This window comes from Lithobates pipiens, unplaced genomic scaffold (assembly GCF_037356315.1).
Source record: "Lithobates pipiens isolate NorthernLeopardFrog02 unplaced genomic scaffold, aLitPip1_a1.2 Scaffold_16, whole genome shotgun sequence".
In the NCBI taxonomy this organism is placed as follows: domain Eukaryota; kingdom Metazoa; phylum Chordata; class Amphibia; order Anura; family Ranidae; genus Lithobates; species Lithobates pipiens.
Genome location: NW_027507748.1, coordinates 19,145,385 through 19,171,219, shown reverse-complemented (window position 1 = coordinate 19,171,219; position 25,835 = coordinate 19,145,385). Strand labels below are relative to the sequence as shown.

The 25,835-nt window shown below is 45.1% G+C and overlaps 1 protein-coding gene across 2 annotated transcripts in view; it reads right to left on the bottom strand.

Moving 5' to 3' along the window:
• LOC143981648 (uncharacterized) overlaps positions 1 to 25,835 on the bottom strand; it is a 281,237-nt gene that overhangs the window by 166,479 nt on the left and 88,923 nt on the right. Inside the window, exon 5 of one of the 2 annotated variants that reach the window (XM_077479640.1) lies at positions 8,920 to 9,371. The exons of the other annotated variant lie outside the window; for it this stretch is intronic. Coding sequence (XP_077335766.1) covers positions 9,193 to 9,371 — 179 coding nt within the window. The 3' untranslated portion in view covers positions 8,920 to 9,192. Of the gene's footprint in view, positions 1 to 8,919; positions 9,372 to 25,835 lie in introns of those variants that run through there. 2 annotated transcript variants of the gene reach the window in all.

Genomic DNA, 25,835 nt, shown 5'->3' with positions numbered 1-25,835 from the left:
ATTGGGCACGCCGGGCAGTTGCCCAGGGGCCCCACTTGCCTGGGAGGCCCCACCTGCAACCCTAGCCTAGCAGTATGTAGTTCCGCCAATTCAAGGGAGGCCCACCAGCCGCCCATTCGCCCGTGTTAGGGGCATTCCGGCCAGTGTGAGGGGCCCACCTGACCGGCTGACTGTCCTGTCCCTGTGTGAGTGTCCACAGTCCACTCTGGCTGCTGTTAGTCCGTCGTGGGCAGGGGGGCTTTCGCCCGCTGAGGGGAGACAGAGAAGACAGAGGCAGTGCTGAGACTGTGGACCCTAAAAAATTTAATCAGCAGACCCGCTGACACCAAATGAGAGAAGGCGGGGGAGGAGCTCTGCCCCCTGCGGCTGCGGGGAGTACCTGTACCAGCGTCTACCCATGAGGCAAGGCGGGAGAAGGCACGGTGACGGAATTCCCACGGAATCGATTGATTGATGGTAAGTCAATCAAGTGACATTTTGCAGAACTGAACAATTGATCCCAACCTCCACCACCTGTGCCTCTTACTGATCCTATCCCCCCCACCACTGATCTCATCCCTATCCCCCCCATCACCGCTGTTGTAGAAATAATGGGGGGGGGACTAGGGATGAGATCAGCGGTGGGGGGATAGGATCAGTAAGAGGCACAGGTGGTGGTGGGAGAGGATGGCACCACCACTGCCACCCCCTTCAAGTACCACCATAGCCACCCCCTCAAGTACCACCGCTGCCACCCCCCAAGTACCACCGCTACCACCCCCTTTAAGTATCACTACAGCCACCCCCCTGAAGTACCACCGCTGCCACCCCCCAAGTACCACCGCTACCAAACCCCTTCAAGTACCACCACTGCCACCCCCCAAGTACCACCACTTGCCACCTCCCTCAATTACCTCCGCTGCTACCCCTCCCTCCCAAGTACCACCGCTGCCACCCCCCAAGTACCACCATTGTCACCCCCCCAAGTACCACCACTTGCCACCCCCCTCAAGTACCACCGCTGATAGCCCCACCCCCAAGTACCACCGCTGCCACCCCCCCACCCAAGTTCCACCGCTGCCATCCCCCAAGTACCACCGCTTGCCACCCCCCTCAACTACCTCAGCTGCTACCCCTTCCCCTCAAGTATCACTGCTGCCACCCCCTCAACATAACCATTGCCACCCCCCTCAAGTATCACTGCTGCCACCCCCTCAATATCACTGTTGCCACCCTCCCTCAAGTACCACCGCTGCCACTAATAAATAATTTGTGCTATTGTACTGTCCCATTTCAATCTGTAATTTCTTGCTTTTCAAGCTCATGTTATATTGTCCAAACATTGAGTTAATGTTTAAACACTGATTTTGTTGGAAGTACCAATAAATATAGCCTTATTGATAATTTGCATTTTTATTCTCGTGCGTGATTGTGTAGACAGGGCCCCAGTGCACTGTATTGCCCAGGGGGCTAAAATGCTCTTAAGATGGCACGGTCACCCGGTGACTCTCCTATGCTCTGAACTGACCTTCAGTCTTTTTTGATTTGTTTAGCAGAAAATAAAATTCCCAGAGGTGATCAAATACCAGCAAAAGAAAGCTCTATTTGTGGGAACAAAATGATAACATTTTTGTTTGGGTACAGTGTAGCATGACCGCGCAACTGTCCTTTAAACAGCGACAGCGATGAAAGCTGAAAAATTGGCCTGAGCAGGAAGGGGGGAAAGTGCCCGGTATTGAAGCGGTTAAATGTTTTAAAACGTCCCGTGTACATAAAGCCTAAGGGTCCTTTCACACGGGGCGGATCAGTTCTGATCCGCCCCGTGGATATCCGTTTGCTCAGCGGGGATCACTCCGCCGATCCCCGCTGAGCAGGGAGATGACAGGTCCGTCTCTGCACACTGTGCAGGGACGGACCTGTCACAGCGCCGCTCTCCCCTATGGGAGATCGGATGACGACGGACCGCAGTGCCCGTCGTCACCCGATCCGATCCGCAGACGGATGGAAAAATAGCTTTTTCCTCCGTTACACTTTTTCGGATCGGAGCGGGTCGGATGTCAGCGGACATGTCACCGCTGACATCCGACGCTCCATAGAGCTCTATGGAGCAGCCGTTCAGGTCCGCCTGAAAAACTGACAGGCGGGCCTGAACGGCACGTCAGTGTGAAAGAGGCCTAAGGCAGAATAAGAAATTGTAAACATATGTAGTAAGCCACCTGCTGGAACCATTGTAAGGTCTCTAGCCCACTGCTATGTTGCACACAATTGTTTGCCTCATCTCATGTCTCTGTAGATACCAAAGCCCACCCTTGTCATGACCAATGTATGTTTATTCTTTGTTAAATGTTTCAAAACTCAATAAACAGATTAAAAAAAAAAAAACAAACATATGTAGTAAAATAAAAATATCAATCTTTATTAAAAAAGTGACCTGTAGTCGATGTAACAAAATATGACCAGATAAAAACAGGTTACATAGCAATGTACAATAATAATTCTTCAAAATACCTCGCTTTTCCATCATTTTTTACAAATAAATATGTGAAAAGTGTGGAGGGGGGGGGGGCATTTTTACGGCGCCCCCCGGAGGCAATACTTTGTAGAACCCCCTTTCTCTGCAATTACAGCTGCAAGTGTTTTTGGGGATTTCTCTACCAACTTTGCACATCTAGAAAGGGACATTTCTGCCCATTCTTCTTCTTTGCAGAATATCTCAAGCTCTGTCAGATTGGATGGAGAACATCTGTGAACAGCAATTTTCAAGTCTTGCCACAGATTCTCAATGTGATTTAGGTCTGGACTGTAACTGGGCCATTCTAACACATGAATATGCTTTGATCTAAACCATTCCATTGTAGCTCTGGCTGTATGTTTCGGTTCGTTGTCCTGCTGGAAGGTGAACCTCCGCCCCGGTCTCAAGTCTTTTGCAGACTCTAAGCCCTTGTACACACGGTCGGAGATTCCGTCGGAATGTGTCTGATTGGAGCGTTTTGTCGGATATTCCCATCGGACTGTTTCCATCGGAATATCCGTCGGACCAACTTTTCCAACTTGACGGAAATATTTTCCGACAAAATGCCCACGATCGGACATACTCCGATCATGTGTAGAGAATTCCGATCAGACAAAGTGCCACACATGCTCAGATCAAATTCCTACATCAAAGCTATTGGCTACTAGCCTGATGGTAGTCCCGTTGTAAGGAAATAACGCCATCACGTTCTGAACGATCGGATTTTCCGACAACTTCGTCCGACCGTGTGTATGCAACAGTTTCGGACAAAATTCGTCGGACAAAATCCGACGGACAAAATCCGACGGATTTGGTTGTCGGAATCTCCGACCGTGTGTACAAGGGCTAATGCTGCGTACACACGACTGGACTTTCTGGCAGAAAAGGTCCGGTGGATATTACGATCATGTGTGGGCTTCATCTGAACTTTTTCTTCAAAAATTCAGATGGACCTAGAAATAGAACATGTTTCAATCTGTCAGACGGACTAAATTTCTATCGGGAAAACCGTTTGTCTGTATGCTGGTTCGATGGACCAAATACGACGCAAGGGAAGCTATTGGCTATTGAACTTCCTTTTCTAGCCCCGTCGTACATCATCATGTTCAAAGCGAACTGACTTTGGTCTGTTTGTGTGTGGGCAAGTCCGTTCGGTCGGACGTCCGTCGGGAAGACCGCCGGACCTTTTTTGCCGGAAAGTCGGATCGTGTGTATGGGGCATAACAGGTTTTCTTCTAAGATTGTCCTGTATGTGGCTCCATCCATCTTCCCATCAACTCTGACCAGCTTCCCTGTCCCTGCTGAAGAAAAGCATCCCGACAACATGATGCTGCCATCACCATGTTTCACAGTGGGGATGGTGTGCTCAGGGTGATGTGCAGTGTTTGTTTTTTGCCACACAAAGCATTTTGGGGGCTGAATACATATGCCCTCCACACTTTTCACATATTTATTTGTAAAAACATTTGACTATTTCTCATTTTCCTTCCATTTCACAATTATGGTGCCACTTTGTGTTGGTCTATCACATAAAATCCCAATAAAAGACATTTACGTTTTTTGGTTGTAACATGACAAAATGTGGAAAATGTCAAGGGGTATGAATACTTTTTCAAGGCACTGTATGTTTACAAAGTCACACTGGGGTTAAAAACATTTCTGTACAACACTGATCTAGGTAAAGAGTCTGACGGAGGCTCTTTAACACGTGATGAGCTGTGTCCAATCACGGTTGATCACGATGTAAACAGGAAAAACATGTATTGGGTTTTCCTCACTCACGTCTGACAGGCTCGAGTAGAGGAGAGCCGATCGTTGGCTCTCCTGATAGGGGGGGTCTGCGCTGATTGATTATCAGAGCAGCCCCCCCCCCCGACGATGCCCACCCAGGACCATCAGGAATGCCACCAGGACTGTAATGGATGTGATCATGAGTGTTATAAGTGAAATGTCTATTTCTGGTACTCTTATAGATATAAGGGGTTATCTTTCATTATCAGTTATCAACCTTAATCATACTAATTTAATCATAATTAAGATGTCTGCCAGCTTCTCCCTTCATGTGGAACGAAACTGCAAGGGTTAAAAAGAGCAACGTCAAAAAGAAGATAGCACCAGTTTTCGGAAACATGAGACTACACCCAAGAGGAAGAAGGGGGCGGAAAACAAGACCCTATTTTAGCTACGATAGTTTGCTTTTCCCTTTAAAAAAATATAAAAAATGAGCCCTCGCGCCACTAGGTAATAAAGTGACTAAAGTGAAAATATATCTAAATTGGTGTACCACGAAAAAATAGAAAATATGCAAAAAAGATAAATAGCATGTAAACCTTAAAGTGATAAAAAGTGCAAGTGCTACTTAATAATGCAAAAAATGCAGCGGGACAGTTGTTGTTGTGTTGTGAAAGTTGTTTTATTCATTGCTTTTCCCTTTCCCTTCCTGACAGGGGGGGTCTGCGCTGATTGATTATCAGAGCAGCCCCCCCAATGATGCCCACCCAGGACCATCAGGGATGCCACCAGGATCACCAGGGATGCCCACCACTAATGACCACCAGGCATGACACCCATGGCCACCAGGGATGCCAATCAGTGCCCACATATGATGCCAATCAGTGCCCATCAGTGCTTGTGCCTCCATATCAGTGATGCCCATCAGTACCACCCATCAGCGTTCATCAGTGCCCATCAGTGAAGGAGAAAACGTACTTATTTACAAAATTTTATAACAGAAATTAAGAATTATTTTTTTTTCAACATTTTCAGATTTTTTACATTTGTTTAGCAAAAAATAAAAATCCCAGTGGTGGTCAAATACTACCAAAAGAAAGCTCTATTCGTGGGAACAAAATGATGAAATTTTTGTTTGGGTACAGAGTAGCACGACCGTGCAATTGTCATTTAAAAAGTGACAGCGCTGAAAGCTGAAAATGGGCTTCAGCAGGAAGGGGTTAAAATTCCAAAAAGGCAAAAAAACATGGAGGCATAAAGAAAAAATTTCCAGGTGAGGACACAGGCATGACAAAAAGGTGTTTTATGGAAAAACAGATATCCAGAGAGTTGGATATAGAGAAAAGGCCAGACAGTGCCAATCACTGATCATCCTCACACATCCACTCTCCGGAGCACTGAATTCCCTGTAACATTTGGTTAGTCCAGACTATATTGATTCCGAAGCCTGCGGGAAAATAAATAGAGTTACATCCACACTGTAAATGTAATTGTAGCGCCCTCCTCTAGTTAGGCTGCAAGGCTAAATTTAGTTTTTGGATTCACTGTAGTGAGTGGAGCAGTGATTGATTGGTTTTGTCTGTTCAGGGTTTCCTGAGCTGGTCGTTTGATTCCTTCCACCTGCTTCTGAAAGAAGTTTCCAGTGTATAGGGCGGAGAGAATCAAATGTCCAGTCTGAATATTTTAACATGCTCTAACGGCCAATCCCCGGAAGAAGGTATCCAGAAGGTGGCTGGGGAGGTGATAAATGTTTGGGAAGCCTGACTAGAGTGTTCTTTCCTCTCCAGGGAGGGTTCCACTTCTCCTGGGGCTGCTGCCCCTAGGATAGATCTACTAAGACAAGAGATTGCCATCTGGGCCTCAATGGGAGCTTGGCTGAGGGCCTGGAGGGGATTGCTAATGGAGTTTTTGCTTGAGGGCACTGTCTTGAAGTCCCAGTCTGGAGAAGGATCTGTAATCTCCCTCAATGATAATCTACCTGTGGAGGACAGCTCCTGGGATATTGAAAGACCTGATTTGGAACTGTAGATTTTTCACTAAGAAGTTGGAGGTAAGTGCCTACAAGGGGTTAATGTCCTGCAGCTATCTGTCTCAAGCTGTGCTTTTTCTCCTGTTTGCAAGTTTACTGAGCCAGCAAGGTGCAAATCTTTACAATGTAGATGTGTGGTGGGTGTGATGAATTGATTGGCTAGATTTTCCTGCAAATTTTTCAGATATCCATGTAAAAAGGCTCACTGAGATTCCCTGGGGCAGCTGCTGGGAACCACTGCCAAGATGTAAGCTGTCAGTCTGTACCTCCATCTGAAGTGGGGTCAGTCGGGGTTCCCTGAGGGGCTGGGAACCTGAGGACTCTATGGACTCTTAAACAATTGTGGACTCTTGTACACACAGTCGGAGATTCCGACAACCAAATCCTTCGGATTTTGTCCGAAACTGTTGCATACACACGGTCAGAGAAAGTTGTCGGAAAATCCGACGTGATGACGTTATTTCGTTACGACGGGACTACGTTCAGGCTAGTAGCCAATAGCTTTGGTGTAGGAATTTGATCTGAGCATGCGTGGCACTTTGTCCGATCGGAATTCTCTACACATGATCGGAGTATGTCCGATCGGAGAATTTTGTCGGAAAATTTTACCAACAAGTTGGAAAACTTGGTCCATCGGATACTCAGACGGAAACAGTCCGATGGAGACCACACACAGTCGGAATATCCGACAAAACGGTCCGATAGGAAACATTCCGACGGAATCTCTGACCGTGTGTACAAGGGCTAAATGTAAAGTGTATTTATAGACCAAAAACTTTCTTTGAGCTTTGGAGTATGGTGGAGCTGAACAATTAATCGTCAAGAATCGTTATCGCGATCTTGACTAAAGAGTTTCACAATTCTTTCTGGCCAAAGAATTCTCTCTGCTCTTCTGAAGCCATCAAAAGAAAGGAAGAGAAAAACTGGGCAGTCTGACAACAATCAAAACATTCTTTATCAGTTGAACTTGAATATAAACATTGTAACAATTTGTCAATGGATTAGACTTTGTGTGTAAGTGAAAAAAGTTTAACCGCTTAAACACTAAACCTTTTTCTGACATTTGTTGGTTTCCAGTTAATATAATTTTATTTTTTTTTAATAGAAAATTACTTAGAACCCCCAAACATTTTATATATATATATACACATACATACATACATACATACATACATACACACACACACACATATATATATATATATATACACATACATACATACATATATATATATATATATATATATATATATATATATATATATATATACATATACACATACACATACATATATATATATATATATATATATATATATATATACATACATACATACATACATATTTTTTAGTAGACACCCTAGAGAATAAAATGGTTGTTGCAATATTTTATGTCACACTGTATTTGTGCAGCGATCTTTCAAATGCCATATAAATTAAAAATTTCTTTAATGAATTAAAAAAAAAAAAATACTGGTTAGTTAAGTTAGCCCATTTTTTTGTATAATGTGAAAGATTTTAGATTGCGAGAATCCTGCGAGAAGCGTGCTCTTTTTATTCTAAGCAAAAAAATTTGCCCAGAATCGTGCAGCTCTAGAGTATGGGGAATTAGAACCCTTATTAATGTCTGCATCCCCATTGTGGAGATTTGCTCTCTCTATTCCTCCTGATAACTTTTATATAATGGCAACAAAACAAATTTTAAAATTGCCACCTCCCACTTTTCTTTTGCGTCCACGGGACAGGAAGTCAAGGAAAATCCCCCCAACGAGACAGAGACACAAAATAATTATCAATCAACGATCATCTGTGTTTTTTCTGTCTGCACAGAAGATTTATTTATTTATTAATTTTTATGAATTTTCACTGGATTATTTATATAATTAACTATTCATTTTTCACTGGACTATTCTCACTTCACTGCACTATCTTTCACTACTTTACTGGAATATTTTGTTATTTATTAATTCATTATTAATATCAACACTTATATTGACTTATATTTTACTCACATATATTGCATATTTTTTTTATTAATTTTAGTCAAAATTGAGGGGTTGTTATTGACTTTTCTAATACTATAATGGTAATTAATAATTTCTAGTTGTCATCTCTAATTGATACACACTATTCAATTCATGTGCACAGTTTTTTCTTTTGTTAATTTATTGCGTTTACATATATCTTGTAAAATTGAGCTATTCTATTTAATTTTTGAATTGTATTTAATTTTTATTTTGGTTATAGCGCAGTATTTATTTTCCCTTTTATACAGAATAATTATCTGAGGAGTTTTTACTCGCCTCTTCTCTAAACCAAAGCAAGCAGGGGCGGACAGACCATTGGGCCACTCTGGCACTGCCCGAGGGCCCCTCGCCACTAGGGGGCCCCATCGGAGTTGCCAGCCTCAGTAAAACCAGGGACAGGATGTAAAAATCTGTGTTTTTTTACATCTGTCTCTGAAATGTCCCTTACCGACATCCTTTTGGTCTAAAAATACCGAGATTGTAGCTGCCCCACCTCTCCACTACCTTCTCAGCCAATAGAAACATGTCTGTGTATACTGTGTGTGCATGTATGTGTATACTGTGTGATTGTGTGTGTGTGTGTGTGTGTGTGTGTGTGTGTGTGTGTGTGTGTGTGTGTGTGTGTGTGTGTGTGTGTGTATACTGTGTGGCCCCATAAACTCGGATTGCCTGGGGGCCCCATAATCTCCTAATGCCATGAGTTGTCAGTCCACCCCTGATAGCAAGTCACTGAAATATAAATGTCTCGGAGAACTGCAATAACAAAAATCCTGTCCCCCAAAATACAGCACTGTATTCTATATCCTGACTGTCTCCATAACCCATGCAGGACACCGCCCAACCCTTCTGTTCCATTGCTGTGCAAGAGAGGAAGCCAACAGCAGCTTGCATCAGTCTGGCATCTGCCGGAGAGGCTACTCCAGTTCTATCTGAAGCCACGGAAAATACAAATTTGTAATGCTATCAACTCCCAACCTGCTATAGAACCAATGCCAATATACACAAGAAGACTTGTTGGTATAATTGTGCACTTCCCGCGCCATACTTACACCAGTATATGAATAGGAAGAAGAAGAGTCTTGACATTTTCTACCTGTAAAAAAAAAAAAAAAAAAAAAGAGAGAAAAGGAAGAAATCAGACATTGGGCCCGAACTGTTAAATAGCGTAAGGTAACTTGGACATCACCACACACTCAATTATATGCAGATTCAGCTATATATTAGGGTTGGGAAAATTAAAGTTTAATTCCTCGATTAATCGTTATTTTTTTGATTGATCAAAATTCTTTTGATCGGTACTCACCTCTCCACTGGCTTCCGGGTCTTCAGGGAGTTCGGTCGGAGATCCGGTGACATCACGGAAATTGATGTCACCGGACTCCTCCCCCCTTCCCCAAGTGCCTCCGTCTGCTAACGAAGGGAAGGGGGGAGGAGTCCGGTGACATCACGGACATCAACATCACCGGACTCCTCCCCCCCTTCCCCAAGTGCCTCTGTCTGCTAACGAAGGGAAGAGGGGAGGAGTCCGGTGACATCACGGACATCAACGTCACCGGACTCCTCCCCCCCTTCCCCAAGTGCCTCCGTCTGCTAACGAAGGGAAGGGGGGAGGAGTCCGGTGACATCACGGACATCGACGTCACCGGACTCCTCCCCCCCTTCCCCAAGTGCCTCCGTCTGCTAACGAAGGGAAGGGGGGAGGAGTCCGGTGACATCATGGACATCGACGTCACCGGACTCCTCCCTCCTTCCCCAAGTGCCTCCTTCTGCTAACAAAGGGAAGGGGGGAGGAGTCCGGTAATGTCACGGACATCGACGTCACAAGACTCCTCCCCCTTCCCCAAGTGCCTCCATCTGCTAATGAAGGGAAGGGGGAGGAGTGCGGAGACATCACGGACATCGACGTCACCGGACAGCCTGGACAGTGATGGTAAATATGGATGTGGTTAACTGGGATCATTCAGTGAGTAAGTAAGTGTAGGCAAATTTGATAACTTCCATTTTTAACATTGTTGTAAAAAAAAAAAACACAACAAAATGTAAACACTCTGGTATGTCTGCGTGACTGGCTGAAGTGATGCCTTCTATAAAGTGACTGACAGTCAATATACTAGATAAGTTTTATAATTAAAGTTAAACGAACTTTCTGTGTTTTTCTTAAAGTTTAATTTAAATTAAATGACTTACGTCAGTGCTACAGTTTGAATTTAAAATGTATTTGTGTGGACTGTGAAGTTAAGTCATGGATTGTGGAAACTAACGAGTGTCGGGTGATTGTATATAGTGTATGCCACATTTACCACTGACTAATGCAGAGTTGCAATGCAAGGAGATCAGCTAAAAGTAGTTGGATCTGTATGTGTGTTATAATTAATCGAAATGAGTTGATTACCGTATATACTCGAGTATAAGCCGAGATTTTCAGCCCCTTTTTTGAGGCTGAAAGTGCCCCCTCGGCTTATACTCGAGTCACCGCTGTCTGACTGCTCGATCAGCGTATCGAGCAGACAGACGGCGGACATTAAAATTCAAAAGCCGCGCCTCCTTCTCCGCCTCCGCCTGTGATAGGCGGAACACTGAATTTCCCAGCAGTCAGTGTTCCGCCTATCACGGACATCCGTTCATTCTCATACTACGGACGAGTATGAGAGGATGTCCGTGATAGGCGGAACACAGGCTGCTGGGAAATTGAGTGTTCCGCCTATCACAGGCGGAGGACGGAGGCGCAGCTTTTGAATCGTAGAATGGCCGCCGAGAAGAGCGGCGATCCATCGGCACGACACGGGACGGAGGAGGCACGGGACGGAGGAGGCACGGGACAGAGGAGGCACGGGACAGAGGAGGCACGGGACAGAGGAGGCACGGGACAGAGGAGGCACGGGACAGAGGAGGCTCGGGACGACGGCGGCTCGGGACGGAGGCTTGGGACACAGGTAGGCTGGACACACACACAAGGCTGCACGGACACACACACACACACACACACACACACACACACACACACACACACACACGGATGGATGGATGGATGGATGGATACACACACACACACACAGGGATGGATGGATGGATGAATACACACACACACACACACACACACACACAGGGATGGATGGATACACACACAGGGATGGATGGACGGACACACAGGGATGGATGGATGGATGGATGGATGGATGGACACACACACAGGGATGGATGGACGGACACACACACAGGGATGGACGGACACACAGGGATGGACAGCCATGTCTCACCCTCGGCTTATACACGAGTCAATAAGTTTTCCATTTTTTTGGGGGTAAATTGGGGGCCTCGGCTTATATTCGGGTCGGCCTATACTCGAGTATATACGGTAATCGATTTAATCAATTATTATTTTTTTTTTTTAATCGAACACAAAAATTTTAATCAGTAACAGCCCTAATATATATCTTTTCAACATTGCATGGTGGAGCTCCACACAGGTTCACGTCAAAAAGTAACATGTCAATTGAAATGAGTGTTTTATATGTGACTTTATGTAAGCAATACTGGATAGCAACCAATAGCTCATCTATGAGTGCAATACTGAATACTATCGTACCTAACGCTTATGCCCCATACACACGATCGGAAATTCAGCCAGCAAAGAACCGATGAGAGCTTTTGGTGAGAAAATGCAATCGTGTGTAAGCTCCATCGGACTTTTGCTGGCTGAATTCCCACCAGCAAAAGATTGAGAGCAGGTTCTCAATTTTTAGGTCGGAAAAAGTTTCGATCGGAGATTCCGATTGTCTGTAGCAATTTCGACACACAAAATTCAGCGCATGCTCGGAAGCATTGAATTTCATTTTCTCGGCTCATCGTAGTGTTGTACGTCACCGCGTTCTTGACGGTCAAAAGTTCAGGAAACATGATGTGTGACCGTGTGTATGCAAGGCAAGCTTGAGCGAAATTCCGTTGGGAAAACCATTCAAGATTTTTCCGATGGAAAATCCGCTTGTGTGTACGCGGCATTACAGTTTTTTCTTAATCCGCCTTCAAAGTCATACTAATAGCCAGGGTTGCTGCTAGAAACCACATGGGCCTATACAGCCAAGTTGCAGCCCCTCTCCAAATAAACACAGTTTACTATGCTTTGGTTATGAATTAACACAGTAAGTGTGATCTCTTACTGTGTTAATTCATAACCAAAGCATAGTAAACTGTGTTTATTTGGAGAGGGGCTGCAACTTGGCTGTATAGGCCCATGTGGTTTCTAGCAGCAACCCTGGCTATTAGTATGACTTTGAATGCGGATTAAGAAAAAACTGTAATGCCGCGTACACATGAGCGGATTTTCCATCGGAAAAATCTTGGATGTTTTTTCCGACGGAATTCCGCTCAAGCTCGCCTTGCATACACACGGTCACACTTACTGATCACTCATTGTGTTCATTTAGGAAAGGAAGGGACTGGTAAAAAGGACATATTTACTCTCTTCTGTCCATCCTGAAGGATCCTCGTGTGTGCTTTCAGCTTCATGAAGGAGAGGAGGGAAGCCAGCAATACTGCAGGGGTAAGGGGGGGATACACAGGGGGGCCTGGGCAGTAAGGGGAAAGTATGGTGCAGAGTGATCAGTGCGATGGGGGGAAATTACTGCAACCCTTATGGGTCTCTATGCAGCTGAAAGCTGGCTTCTTCTGCTCTCCCTCCTGACAGATTTCCCACCCTGCTACCTGGGCCCCATACAGGAAGATCAATGGTACTCCTTTATCCAGCCCTGCTAATAACCATTGATCCTGGGAGTGAAGTCCAACTAATGAAGGGTGACAACAATGCTGCACTGCTCCAGAATTCAGAGCAGAGTTGTTGCTCCCATGTAGGCTGTGTCTGCTTGCACTACAGTGGGAAGAGAATACGTTGTAGGGTGCGTGACTATCAGCATGTCTGTAGCTTGTCGATCATCACCTTGCCACACCTAGTTTTACCCACTGTTTCTTAGGATTGAGGCTGGGTTCACACGAAAGACGAGGAGTCCGGTGCATCTCCATTCACCGTTTCAGGTCCGATTTCAGCCCAAATTTTGGGCTGAATTCGGAACCTGAAATGGACCAAAAGTCACACAGAACTCCTGTGCAATTCGCACCGGAGACGCTGAGGAGCTGTGTGAACCGGCTCCATAGAGAGCCCGGTCACAATCTCCTGCTATTGGATGCGGGGAAGACCTGTATCCAATTTACATAGGTTTAAACCCAGCCTGACAGCAGGGTCGGGGCAAGGGGTGGGCAGAAGTGCCAGCTGCCCTGGGCGCATCGTGTATTGTAGGCATGGGTGCGACGCTATTTCCTTCTACTATAAGGCTGACAGGAGTAGTGACAGCAGCATCACTACTTCTGTCAGACCAGCATTGGAATTGGAAAAGAGAGGAGGAGAGAGTCAGGAGGAGGTGTGGGCTGTTCTCTCTCTCCTCCACCCCCGCCCCTTGCACAAAGGGGGCACAAATTTGTATCTTTGCATTGAGCACTGGACGTTATTGCCCCAGCACTGATTGACAGCGCTGCCTCTGCTGCTAAAACCCTCCTACTGCTAGCTGTAGTGTCTGGGAGGGGGAGCGTGTGAGGAACCAATCGAGGAGCATTCGGTTCAGCCAGGGATGGTAAAGATCCATGTTTAAAGCTGAACACAAAAACTTAAATTCAAATATATTCCTCAATAACCACAAAGGACAGAAATTCACTTTGTGTGCATTAAAATCCTTTCCAGATCAAGTTATTACCATGTAAAAGTAGTGGTGACATCATCACTGTGCTGTTTCTCTGCCCGGGGGTGGTACATGGCTCTTGACTGGATAGATTCATAGCAGCGCAGCCATTAACTGCGGCAGTGCGGATGCTCTGAGCAGAACCACATTACCTGTATGTGTTCCTGCACTGCCGGGTTTGGGGCACAGCGAGAGACAATCAGCGGGTTCCGCCGGGACTCGCCGTCCACCGAGACCTGCCGATCGTTTGGGAGACAGGCAGAACGATGATCTGCCTATGTACACAAGACAGATGGCTGTTCTGTGACAAGGAAAAGGCTGTGATCCCGGCTTGCAGGAACACAAATCTCTGTCTTCCCACAGTACAAGCACCTCCCCCACACAGTTAGCAAGCACTCCCTAGGGATCGCCCCTGATGTTAACTCCTTCACAGCCAGTGTCATCAGTACAGTGACAGTGCATATTTTTATTACCGATCACTGTATTTGGTGTCACTGGTTTCCAAAAAGTGTCAGGTAGGTGTCTGATTTGTCTGCCGCAATGTCGCAATCCTGCTGTAAGTCACTGATCATCGCCATTACTAATAAAAAATTACTAATAAAATAAATAAATAAATCCAAAAATCTATCCCCTATTTTGTATAACTTTTGCGCAAACTAATCAATATACGCTTATTGGGATTTTTTTTTTATTTTTTTACCAAAAACATGTAGCAGAATACATATTGGCCTAAATTGATGAAGAAATTAAATTTTTTACATTTTTTTTAATTGGATATGTTTTACAGCAGAAAGTAAAAAATATTTATATTTTTTTTTCGCTCAAAATTGTCGGCTTTATGAAACCAACCAAGTGATTACCTGATGTATACTCAACTGTATCACAGATATGGATGTTGTTTTATTATACCGCTGTATTTAATTTCTGTGAAAAAAAAAACTCATAAAAAACGATTGAAATAATAAAAAAAAATTGTCGGCTTTTTTTGTTTAAATCGCAAAAAAATCAAAAAACACAGAGGTGATCAAAAGAAACCAAAAGAAAGCTCTATTTTTGGGGAAAAAATGGAAATACATTTTATTTGGGTACAGTGCCGCAATTGTCGGTTAAAATAACGCAGTGCTGTATCGCAAAAAGTGGCCTGGTCATGAAGGGGGTAAAACCTTCCGGAGCTGAAGTGGTTTATGAATGACTCCAAAAACAAAATGAATTTTCTCATTGTGCACATCTCTAAGGGCTCATTTACACTTGCTTTGGCTTCAACACACACGCGCTGCACGGCGGGGACCCGACGCGCGTGGCTGGTGGGCGCGATCGCTGCCAGCCACACGTGTTTGCATGCCCGAGAGCCAGCACGGGGATTTGTGTGTGTAAACACACAAATCCCTGTTCTGTCAGGGGAGAGGAGACATATCATTTATTCCTACCAAGTAGGAACAACGGCATGTCTCCTCCCCCAGTCAGTCCTATCCCCATACAGTTAAAACACATCCAGGGAACACAAATTTAACCCCTTGATCGCCCCCAAGTGTTAACCCCTTCCCTACCAGTAATAAAAATGCCCTAAATCTTTCCCATAGTTTGCAGACAATATAAATTTTGCGCAAACCAATCTATATGTTTATTGCGATTTTTTTTTTGTTTTTGTTTCACCAAAAACATGTAGAAGAATATATATTGGCCTAAACTGATGAAGAAATTTGTTTTTCTTAAAACATTTGGGGGGTTATATTATAGCAAAAAGTAAAAAATAATGTGTTTTTTTTTTTTTTTCAAAATTGACGCTCTTTTTTTGTTTATAGCGCAAAATATAAAAGCCGCAGAGGCGATCAAATACCACCAAAAGAAAGCTCTATTTGTGGGGGAAGAGGATGAAAATTTAGTTTGGGTACAGTGTCGCATGACCGCGCAATTGTCAGTTAAAGTGACGCAGTGCCAAATTGTAAAAAGTGCTCCGGTCAGGAAGGGGGTACAATCTTCCAGGGCTGAAGTGGTTAGTTTACGCTTTGCTTCAAAACAAGGCTTCGGGCACACTTTGTTAAGGCTCTCTGAACGCCGTCACTAAATAAAATGGTTAGCTTACAGTCCTGTTTACACCTTGCTTTTGTTTAACTTTTATTAGGCTTTGCTTCAAAAATTATACCCCATGTAGCTTTAGTGGTGCTTCAAAGTGTCTTAAAAAGCCTCCATAGAAGTCTATGGCAAAGCTCTCTTGAAGCCCCACCGAAGCATCATCAAAGCCCCACTAAGCCTTTACGGAAGCCCCACTGAAGCTCCACCAAAGCCTCAACTAAGCCCCATCAAAGCTCTTACAAAGCCTCATCGAAGCTCAACCAAAGCCTCACCAAAGCCCCATCGAAGCTCAACCAAAGCCTCACTGAAGCTCCATCGAAGCTCAACCAAAGCCTTACTGAAGCCCCATCAAAGCTCCACCAAAGCCTCACCAAAGCCCCATCGAAGCTCCACCAAAGCCTCACTGAAGCCCCATCGAAGCTCAACCAAAGCCTCACCGAAGCCCCATCGAAGCTCAGCCATAGCCTTACTGAAGCCCCATCGAAGCTCCACCAAAGCCTCACCAAAGCCCCATCGAAGCTCCACCAAAGCCTCACCAAAGCCCCATCAAAGCTCAACCAAAGCCCCATTGAAGTTCAAAAATTATACCCCATGTAGCTTTAGTGGTGCTTCAAAGTGTCTTAAAAAGCCTCCATAGAAGTCTATGGCAAAGCTCTCTTGAAGCCCCAGTGAAGCCCCACCGAAGCATCATCAAAGCCCCACTAAGCCTTTATGGAAGCCCCACTGAAGCTCCACCAAAGCCTCAACTAAGCCCCATCGAAGCTCTTACAAAGCCTCATCGAAGCTCAACCAAAGCCTCACCAAAGCCCCATAGAAGCTCAACCAAAACCTCACTGAAGCTCCATCGAAGCTCAACCAAAGCCTTACTGAAGCCCCATCGAAGCTCCACCAAAGCCTCACCAAAGCCCCATTGAAGCTCCACCAAAGCCTCACCGAAGCCCCATCGAAGCTCAAGCGAAGCCCCATCGAAGCTCAACCATAGCCTTACTGAAGCCCCATGGAAACTCCACCAAACCTTCACCGAAGCCCCATCAAAGCTCAACCAAAGCCTCACCGAAGCCCCATCAAAGCTCAACCAAAGCCTCACCGAAGCCCCATTGAAGTTCCACTGAAGCCTCATCGAATCACCAAGTGAAAGCAAGGTGTAAACAGGACTGTAAGGTAACCATTTTATTTAGTGACAGGAGCTTTGATTGACTAGCCCTAAAATCAAATTCAACCAGGTGTTTTACCCTCCCCCGATCACTAGTGTAGACATAGCCTAGAGCAGGGATATGCAATTAGCGGACCTCCAGCTGTTACAGAACTACAAGTCCCATGAGGCATTGCAAGACTCTGACAGCCACAAGCATGACACCCAGAGGCAGAGGCATGATGGGACTTGTAGTTCTGCAACAGCCGGAGGTCCGCTAATTGCATATCCCTGCTCTAGAGGAATACCGACTACTGCCTTAGAGCCCTTTCACACTGCGTTCACGGTAAAGAGGCGCTCGTCTTAGTGGCGCTTTTGCGATGATTTCCATCCACTGGCGGGGAGCTTTTAACCGCCGTGTTTCGGCACTTCCGAAACACTTTTCAGGTGCTTTGGAAGAACTGCCCATTCATTTCAATGGGCAGGGCGTTATGGGAGTGGTGTATCCAGTGCTCCCAAACCCCCCCAAAGATGCGGCTTGCAGAACTTTTCCTAACGTCCCCCCTGGCACCGCCCCCAGTGTGAAAGCACCCATTGCAGCGAATGGGAGGCGCCTTTCAGGCACATAATGGGTGCGATTTCTAGCGTTAAAACACCTGAAAAGCGCCTCAATGTGAAAGGGGTCTAAGAAGTGCAAAGCAAATGTTTGCTGATCTTGGTAAATAGGGCGACACTCTGATCATTTAATACATGCATAAAAAAAAACACCTTTATATCATAATAAAATAATACAGCTCCTGCGAAGGCGGGCAACCACTTTGTAATTTACAGAAGTACATTCTGAGTTGAAGCTTGTGGTGAATAACAAGGAAGGAGGAGTAGATATTTCAAACCCAAAACGGATGTGGCGAGTTCTGTTTTATTCTCGTTTAACGTTCCAATGTAATTTACCGTACAGCTGTGGGTTGAACAGGAACTTAAATGGTGGGTGTTGCAATTTTTCATGTCGCACGTTTTTTGTGCAGCAGTTTTTCAAACGCAATTTAGAATAATAAAAAAAAAAAAAAAACACACTTCCATGAATAAAAAAAATAAAAAAAACCCCCCAAACATTGTGATATATATACATATTTTTTTTTTCTTTAGCAGAGGCCTTATAGAATAAAATGGTGGGTGTTGCAATTTTTCATGTCGCACGGTTTTTGCACAGCGTTTTTTTTTTCAAACGCAATTTAGAAAAAAAAAAAAAAACACTTCCATGAATAAAAAAAAAAAAAGACAAAAACACAAAAGTTAGACCAATTTTTTTTTTGTATGATTTGAAAGATGATTTTATGCCGAGTAAATAGATACCTAACATGTCACGCTTTAAAATTGCGTCTGCTCGTGGAATGGCGGCAAACAACGGTGCTTAAAAATTTTTCATAGGCAAAACACTTAAAACGCCTTTACAGGTTACCAGATATAAAAGATACAGAGGAGGTCTAGTGCTGGAATTATTGCTCTCGCTCTGCGTTCACGACTATATCTCACATGTGTGGTGTGATCACGGTTTACATGTCCATGCGGGATTAACGTATGTATATATGTGTGTATATTATATTATATATATATATATTTACACACACACACACACACACACACACACACACACATTTTGCGTATGCGTATATATTTTATTATTTATTTTATGCAAAAAAAAAAAGTTACACTTTTTTTTATTATTATTAACCGCTTCAGCCCCGGAAGATTATACCCCCTTTCTGACCAGAGCACTTTTTGCGATTTCGGCACTGCGTCGCTTTAACTGACAATTGCGCGGTCGTAACAACGTCGTTGCCAAACAAAATTGACACCCTTTTTTTCCCCCCCACAAATGGAGATATCTTTTGGTGGTATTTGATCGCCTCTGCGGTTTTTATTTTTTGAGCTATAAGCAAAATAAGAGCGACAATTTTGAAAAAAAACTCAATATTTTTTACATTTTGCTATAATAAATATCCCCCAAAAATATCGAAAAGCTATTTTTTTCCTCAGTTTAGGCCGGTACGTATTCTTCTACATATTTTTGGTAAAAAAAAATAATCGCAATAAGCGTATGGTTTGCGCAAAAGTTCTAGCATCTACAAAATAGGGGATAGTTTTATGGCATTTTTATTATTCTTTTTTTTTTATTAGTAATGGCGGCGGTTTTTATCGGGACTGCGACATTGTGGACAATTTTGACACATTTTTGGGACCATTGGCATTTTTACAGTGATCAGTGCTATGAAAATGCATAGATTAGATTACTGTAAAAAATGTCACTGGCAGTGAAGTGGTTAACCACTAGGGAGCGATCAAGAGGTTAATGTGTTCCCTAGTGTGTGTTCTAACTGAAGAGGGAGGGGACTGTGTAGGGAAGATGACAGATCCCTGTTCATACTCTGTATGAACAGACGATCTGTCTTCTCCCCTCAGAGAACCAGAAACTGTGTGTTTACACACACAGATCCCGGTTCTCCGTGTGCCCCCAGCAGTGATCGCAACTGCCGGGCACTCGCATTGGCTCCATGGGCAAGCAGGGGGCATGTGCGCCTCCAGTGGTGCGTGCGCACGCCCCCTAGTGGCCACAGGGCGAATTGACGTTACATAACGTCATTTCGCCCAGCCATGCCATTCTGCCACAGGGCAAGTGGTTAACTTTATTGCTATCACAAGGGATGAACAACATCCCATGAGATAGCATGGGCCGTGGCAGGTCCTCTTTATGGAGAAATTTGGGATCTATTGGACCCCAAATCTCTCCGCTGGCCTCCCATGCATCCGATCAGATACAGATCAGTCCAAATGGCTGCTTTCCTTACCAGTGGTGGCCAGGTGAACAAAGGGGCAGAACCTAAAGTAACGACATAACTCATCACTCCCTGTTTCCGGGGTTACAGCGAGAGAGGAATGAGGTCAGTTCGACATTCTCTGCTCAGGGCAGCCATCGCCGCCGGCCGCATTACTCCTGGGCGCGACAATCATACGGTAGAGACCAGGAGGGGGGTGGCCCCCTTCCGCCACCCTCAGAAGTGATCGAGTGGCTAATTAGCTGATCGGATCAGTTCTGCATGAAAGAGAATCGCCGGCTGAAAACATACCTGTAGGTGCAGACATCATGCCGGTATAACCACTGAAACCAGGGGGACACCCATGGATGTCCTCCTGGCAGGAAGTCATTAACAAATCAATCTTTATAAACCCGCTGTCACAGACAAGGGGAACGAGGGCACAAGAGAGATTGGCCGACTGCGAGGTATCGTCATCGATCGCCCATCCTCAGAAATCAACCAGCACACTGGCAGATCGTTAACAGCACCCCCCAAATTCCCCAGTCCAAGCACAGGGGTAAGTAGGGAGAGGTGAACAATGGCTAGGGATTCCTAGAGCGATGGAGGGTATGACAATGGGCATTATATGCAGGTCAGAGGTGCAGAGAATATGACAGTGGGCAGCAGTGTTGCCTACTGTCTGTAAATTCACAGTCTGTAAATATCTGATAGATGACACAGATTCCTCAGCCCCTGCAATGATCCACATGGGTGTTTTTTCTCCCTATTAGGGATGAGCCGAACACCCCCCCCATTCGAACGGACCTAAAATTCGTATGAACTTTAGAACCCTATTAAAGTCTATGGGACTCGAACGCTCGAAATCAAAAGTGCTAATTTTAAAGGCTAATATGCAAGATAGGCAACACACAACGCCAGCAATAAGGGGTATCTTCAGGTGTATACTGTGCCGGAGGCACACAACACCCACTTTAACTCCTGCAAATGCCTGTATTAGAGAACACCAGTAATAAAGGGTAGATACAGGTGTATACTGTGCTGTGCTGGAGGCAAACACCCACTAACTCCTGCAAATGCCTGTATTAGAGAACACCAGCAATAAAGGGTAGATACAGGTGTATACTGTGCTGGAGGCACACAACCAGTGTTGCCAACCATCAGTATTTTTACTGGCAGCCAGTAAAAAACAGGCAATTGTGTGCGGGTCTGCGGTATGGGAGCAAGGCAGGCTGGGACGTTTCATGTTTATGCCTTTCTTGTCATTGCCCTTTGTTCACTGCTTTTCTGTTAGCTGGTGCTCATGTTTACAGGTCCTTACAGGCTGAGGTTTCGTTATTAATGGATTGTCGTCCCACAATCTTCTCGCCTGTAGTCCATACCTTACGTTCACCTTTACACCTCTACTACTACCCACCACGGTCTGTGGGTACCTTAGCCCTGAGTGTTCATTTTCATTTCCTGTCTTAGCGCTGCAGGATGCTCGGGCTTACTTTTGCATTCACTAGGGTGGTGTTGTCATTAGGTTCACTTTCATGCGTTGTTGGTCCTGTCATTTCCACACACCCACGTCCTTATAGTTTGCAGATACCAGGGGGATGGTCATGTCATGAGTAGGTGGTCTATCATGTTCTTTGGTTGTTTCACACAGCTGGGCTGTCCATGTTCTTCTACCGTGGGTTACCCATCACGCTTATGGGTTTAACAGATTGAGGTGATCATTTTTAATTGGCTTGTTCGGTGGCAAGTCTCCTCATCTGTTAGTTTCACCACTCGTATTTCATTTTACTCACATTTCTCACGCGGTTTGTTCTTATGCAGGTAAGTTTCATGCAAGTTATGTTTCTCATGGAATATTTCAGTTCTCAAGCAATGTTACGGTTTATAATGCATGTCCTCATGCTATGTTACGTTTCTCATGCTATGTTACGTTCTCTCTCGTGTCCCCAGGTTCCCTCTCGTGTCCCCAGTGTCCCTAGGTTTCTCTCTTTTTATTTATTTTTTCCTAGGTTTTTCTCGTTGTTTCATCAATTCACGTTTTCATGCAAACTGCGTGTCTTATGCTGACGGTGTTTTCTTGCAGCCTCAGTTTTGCTGCTCTCGTTTGTTTCAGCTCACGCTACTCATGTTTCCTGTTCCGTCATGTTTCCGTCGCGCAGGTTACAATTTTGGCACGGGTTAGGTTTGTCTCATGTCACTGCTTGGCATGTTTTCCAGTCTAGGTTTCCAGTCCTGATGGTTAACATCCAGTTCCTACTTGCTTTTCTGTTTCTTTTTGGCCTCTTCCAGCTCGTAACAGCCCACAGCACTTTCGGGTCGGATCGAGTTGAGTCTCGCCATTTCAGGTGGGTTAACCCATCTGGTTGTTTATTTTCGGCACTTTCGATTGAAGCCATCCTCAGGGGTTTCAGCAGAGTAGTCCCCCTACTGTGTTCAGCCGACTTCCCATTGTGGGTCTTATTTTCGTGACATATCTGTCATACTCTCAGGTCTCCTTGTGCCTTGGTTACCAGCCTGGTGCTCAAGGCAGGGCTATAGCTATTTTGTGGTTCCTAGGGCCAAGGGGAGTGGTGCTTCTGGCCCAGGGTCTCGCTTACTTTAGCCAATCAACTGATTTGCACCTCGGCTTTCTGTTTACATCTGTATGTTCGCGAGTTTCAGCTTTCGGGGGCGGCTCTGTTATCAGGTACTTGGAGCCCAGTAAGGTGTGGTGCCCAGGTTGGTCTATACCAGCTTGTTGTGTTACATTTGCCAAACCCTGAGATGGTCCTCTGCTGCCTTTCCTAGCACTCCCCCTTTCTGCAGCTAGGTTATACTTTCATTGCCGCCACCCCAGGTTAGAAGTCAATTCTCAGTGTATCTGGTTGTTAAAACTTCATCCTACTGTACTTTTTGCCCCCCTTTAGGCATACTGACCACGTGACCGTGGCACACTTCAGGTCTATGTTCTTTGTTGCTCTTTGTTCCTTGCCATACTATCCTCAGATTGACTCCGAGTTCAAATGTAAGGCTGACCGCAGGGCAGCCTGTGATTGTAGGAGGAGTCAGGCTGCATAAAGCCTGCCCTCCTCTCGTGGACGCCGGCTCTTCCTAACGACACTGGCCCTGACAGAGGAGGAGGTTTAAATAGCCCTCTCAGGCTCCTCCTACAAATACAGGCTGGCCTGCGGCCAGCCTTACAACTTGTAGTCAGAGTCTTCAAGCGGGAAATGCGATACTCCTAAGAACCAAGGCCTGAGGTGTGCCTTGGCCTAGCTGGCCAGTATGCCTGAGAAGAGGGCAAAAAGACACAAAATTTAGGTGAAGAAGGGAAGGTAATGAACCATCACGGATAAAGGTGTGCTCCCGGACGGCAGCAGTACGTATCCAGCAAGTTATTGGAAAGTGTTCGCAATGGCAAAAGAACACACCGACTCCTGACTTGGCGATGAGAAGGAACCCCCTATTGAACCTGTGACACTACCCTGAACCCAACTGAACATCCCCTGAAAGATTGAATTGAGCCGGATGCCCGCGACACCCAGACCCGAGAATGAACTGCTTGTGAAATGAGAGGATACGAGAGGGGAAAGGAACAAGGCCTGGCCCGAGGAAACCCCTGCAAAAGATGGCGAAATACCCCAATGAACACCAGTGAAATAGCCCAGAGACATACCCCCCCAAGAGGGTGAGTGGCAAAAAGACCACTAGCAGGAGTGTGAAAAGCTGGAAACCTGATGGATGTGACTGAGTAAGCAGATAAGGCCCATGCACCACGGCAATAATACTGTCAACCTGGAGAAACCATACCGGACGCAGGACCCAGGTCCCACCGGATACAATCGGGTCATGCTACAGCCTGAACCCAACAACTGGGACAGAATCATGAACCAAGGAGGGCCAAAAACTCCTTCCCGGGGAAGTAGTCCCCATGGCATGATACAGACATACCCAAGCCCCCCCTACTTGGAACAAGCTGGGGATCGGAAAAGGCGACTGGACTGATGTCCCTAAGTGGAACTCCAGGCAATAAATTCAAACAAGATCAGAGCCAAGAGTGGAATCCAAAACCATTATGTTTAATTTCAATAAATTTTTATTGAGATATAAGTATGCAGAATACAAGTTAAAGAAGTAATCATGACAATAAGTCGTTAACAGTATATGATGCGATGTTGGTACAATCATTATGGAAACATAACAAAGGGGATACAAACTAGTGAAGAAAAGGTAGGTCGGTTTCAGTACAAAGTCTGAAAGATAAGGGGGTCAGTCCCTCGTTCCAGGCACCCCAAATGGGAGCACACTGTACCCAAGAGCGAGGAGCCGCTCCCTCGGCCAAGGTTTCGATGTTAATGAACTTTTGCAATGCATACATTCTATGCGATCGCTGCTTTGACAAGCTGTTCCAATGAAAAGTACAAAACAGAATCGACCATGGAATAACCAGAACAGTAATGTTAACATAGGAAACAAATAGAGGTATCCTGTTGGCAGTAAATAGTAGTAGTTTATAGGTTACATAATGGGGGAGAGAGGGAAAGACAAAAAACAAAAAAAAACAAAAAGGGGGGGGGGGGAGGGAGTGTACAGGTAGATGAGGATCTGAGCAAAATGTGTCTCTCAGAGATTATCAAGAGTTGTCAGTGAAATATAGGCTTGGTCCTGTCATACCATTCTAGCCAAGCCTCCCATCTGTGTGTCAGTTTAGATAAGGAACCTTCTGCCGATGCATACATGTGTTCATACATGCCATGTAGATGTGTCATTCTTATGACTTCTGTATGGAATAAATGGTCAGGGGATTTCCAGTTACGTACAATAACCAATCTTGCTGCTAGGCATTTATGGGTGAATATGCTTTGAAGATTGTGTGGCAAAACCATTATGTTTAGACTGGAGTGGACTGGAGGGACCACTTGGCTTGGAGGGAGACTGTCCCTTTGACTTAGGAGGGGATGTGTTGTGTCAGTGAGGTCTCATCATAATCTGTGCTGCTTCAAACTGCTGTCAGTGTCACTGTAAGCCCTTGTACACACGGTCGGAGATTCCGACGGAATGTGTCCGATCGGACCGTTTTGTCGGATATTCCAACTGTGTGTGGTCTCCATCGGACGGTTTCTGTCGGAGTATCCCACGGACCAAGTTTTCCAACTTGTTGGTAAAATTTTCCGACAAAATGCTCAGATCGGGCATACTCCGATCATGTGTAGAGAATTCCGATGGGACAAAGTGCCACGCATGCTCAGATCAAATTCCTACACCAAAGCTATTGGCTACTAGCTTGAACGTAGTCCCGTCGTAACGAAATAACGCCATCGCGTTCTGAACGATCGGACATTCCGACAACTGTGTCAGACCGTGTGTATGCAACAGTTTCGGACAAAATCCGTCGGACAAAATTTGGTGGACGGATTTGGTTGTCGGAATGTCCGACCGTGTGTACAAGGGCTAAGAGTCAATTGTATGTGTGTGTCTGCACCCATTCTAATTTCTTTCCCTGAGCTACTTACTTACTATATCGAAAATAGGAAAAATTTTTTTGACTTATTAGCTACTTTAAATCATATTGCCAATTGCGTATTGTATTTGTTTGTAGCCTAAATACTCTCATTTGCACTTAAAACTGTAATTTTGCAACTTTTGGAAATGCCAGTAAAAACCTGACCTGCCAGTAAATTTTGGGTGTTGTGTCAGTAAATTTCAATCTGGTAGGTTGTCAACACTGCACACAACACCCACTAACTCCTGCAGATGCCTTTATTATAGAACACCAGCAATAAAGGGTAGATACATGCGTATACTGTGCTGGAGGCACACAACACCCACTAACT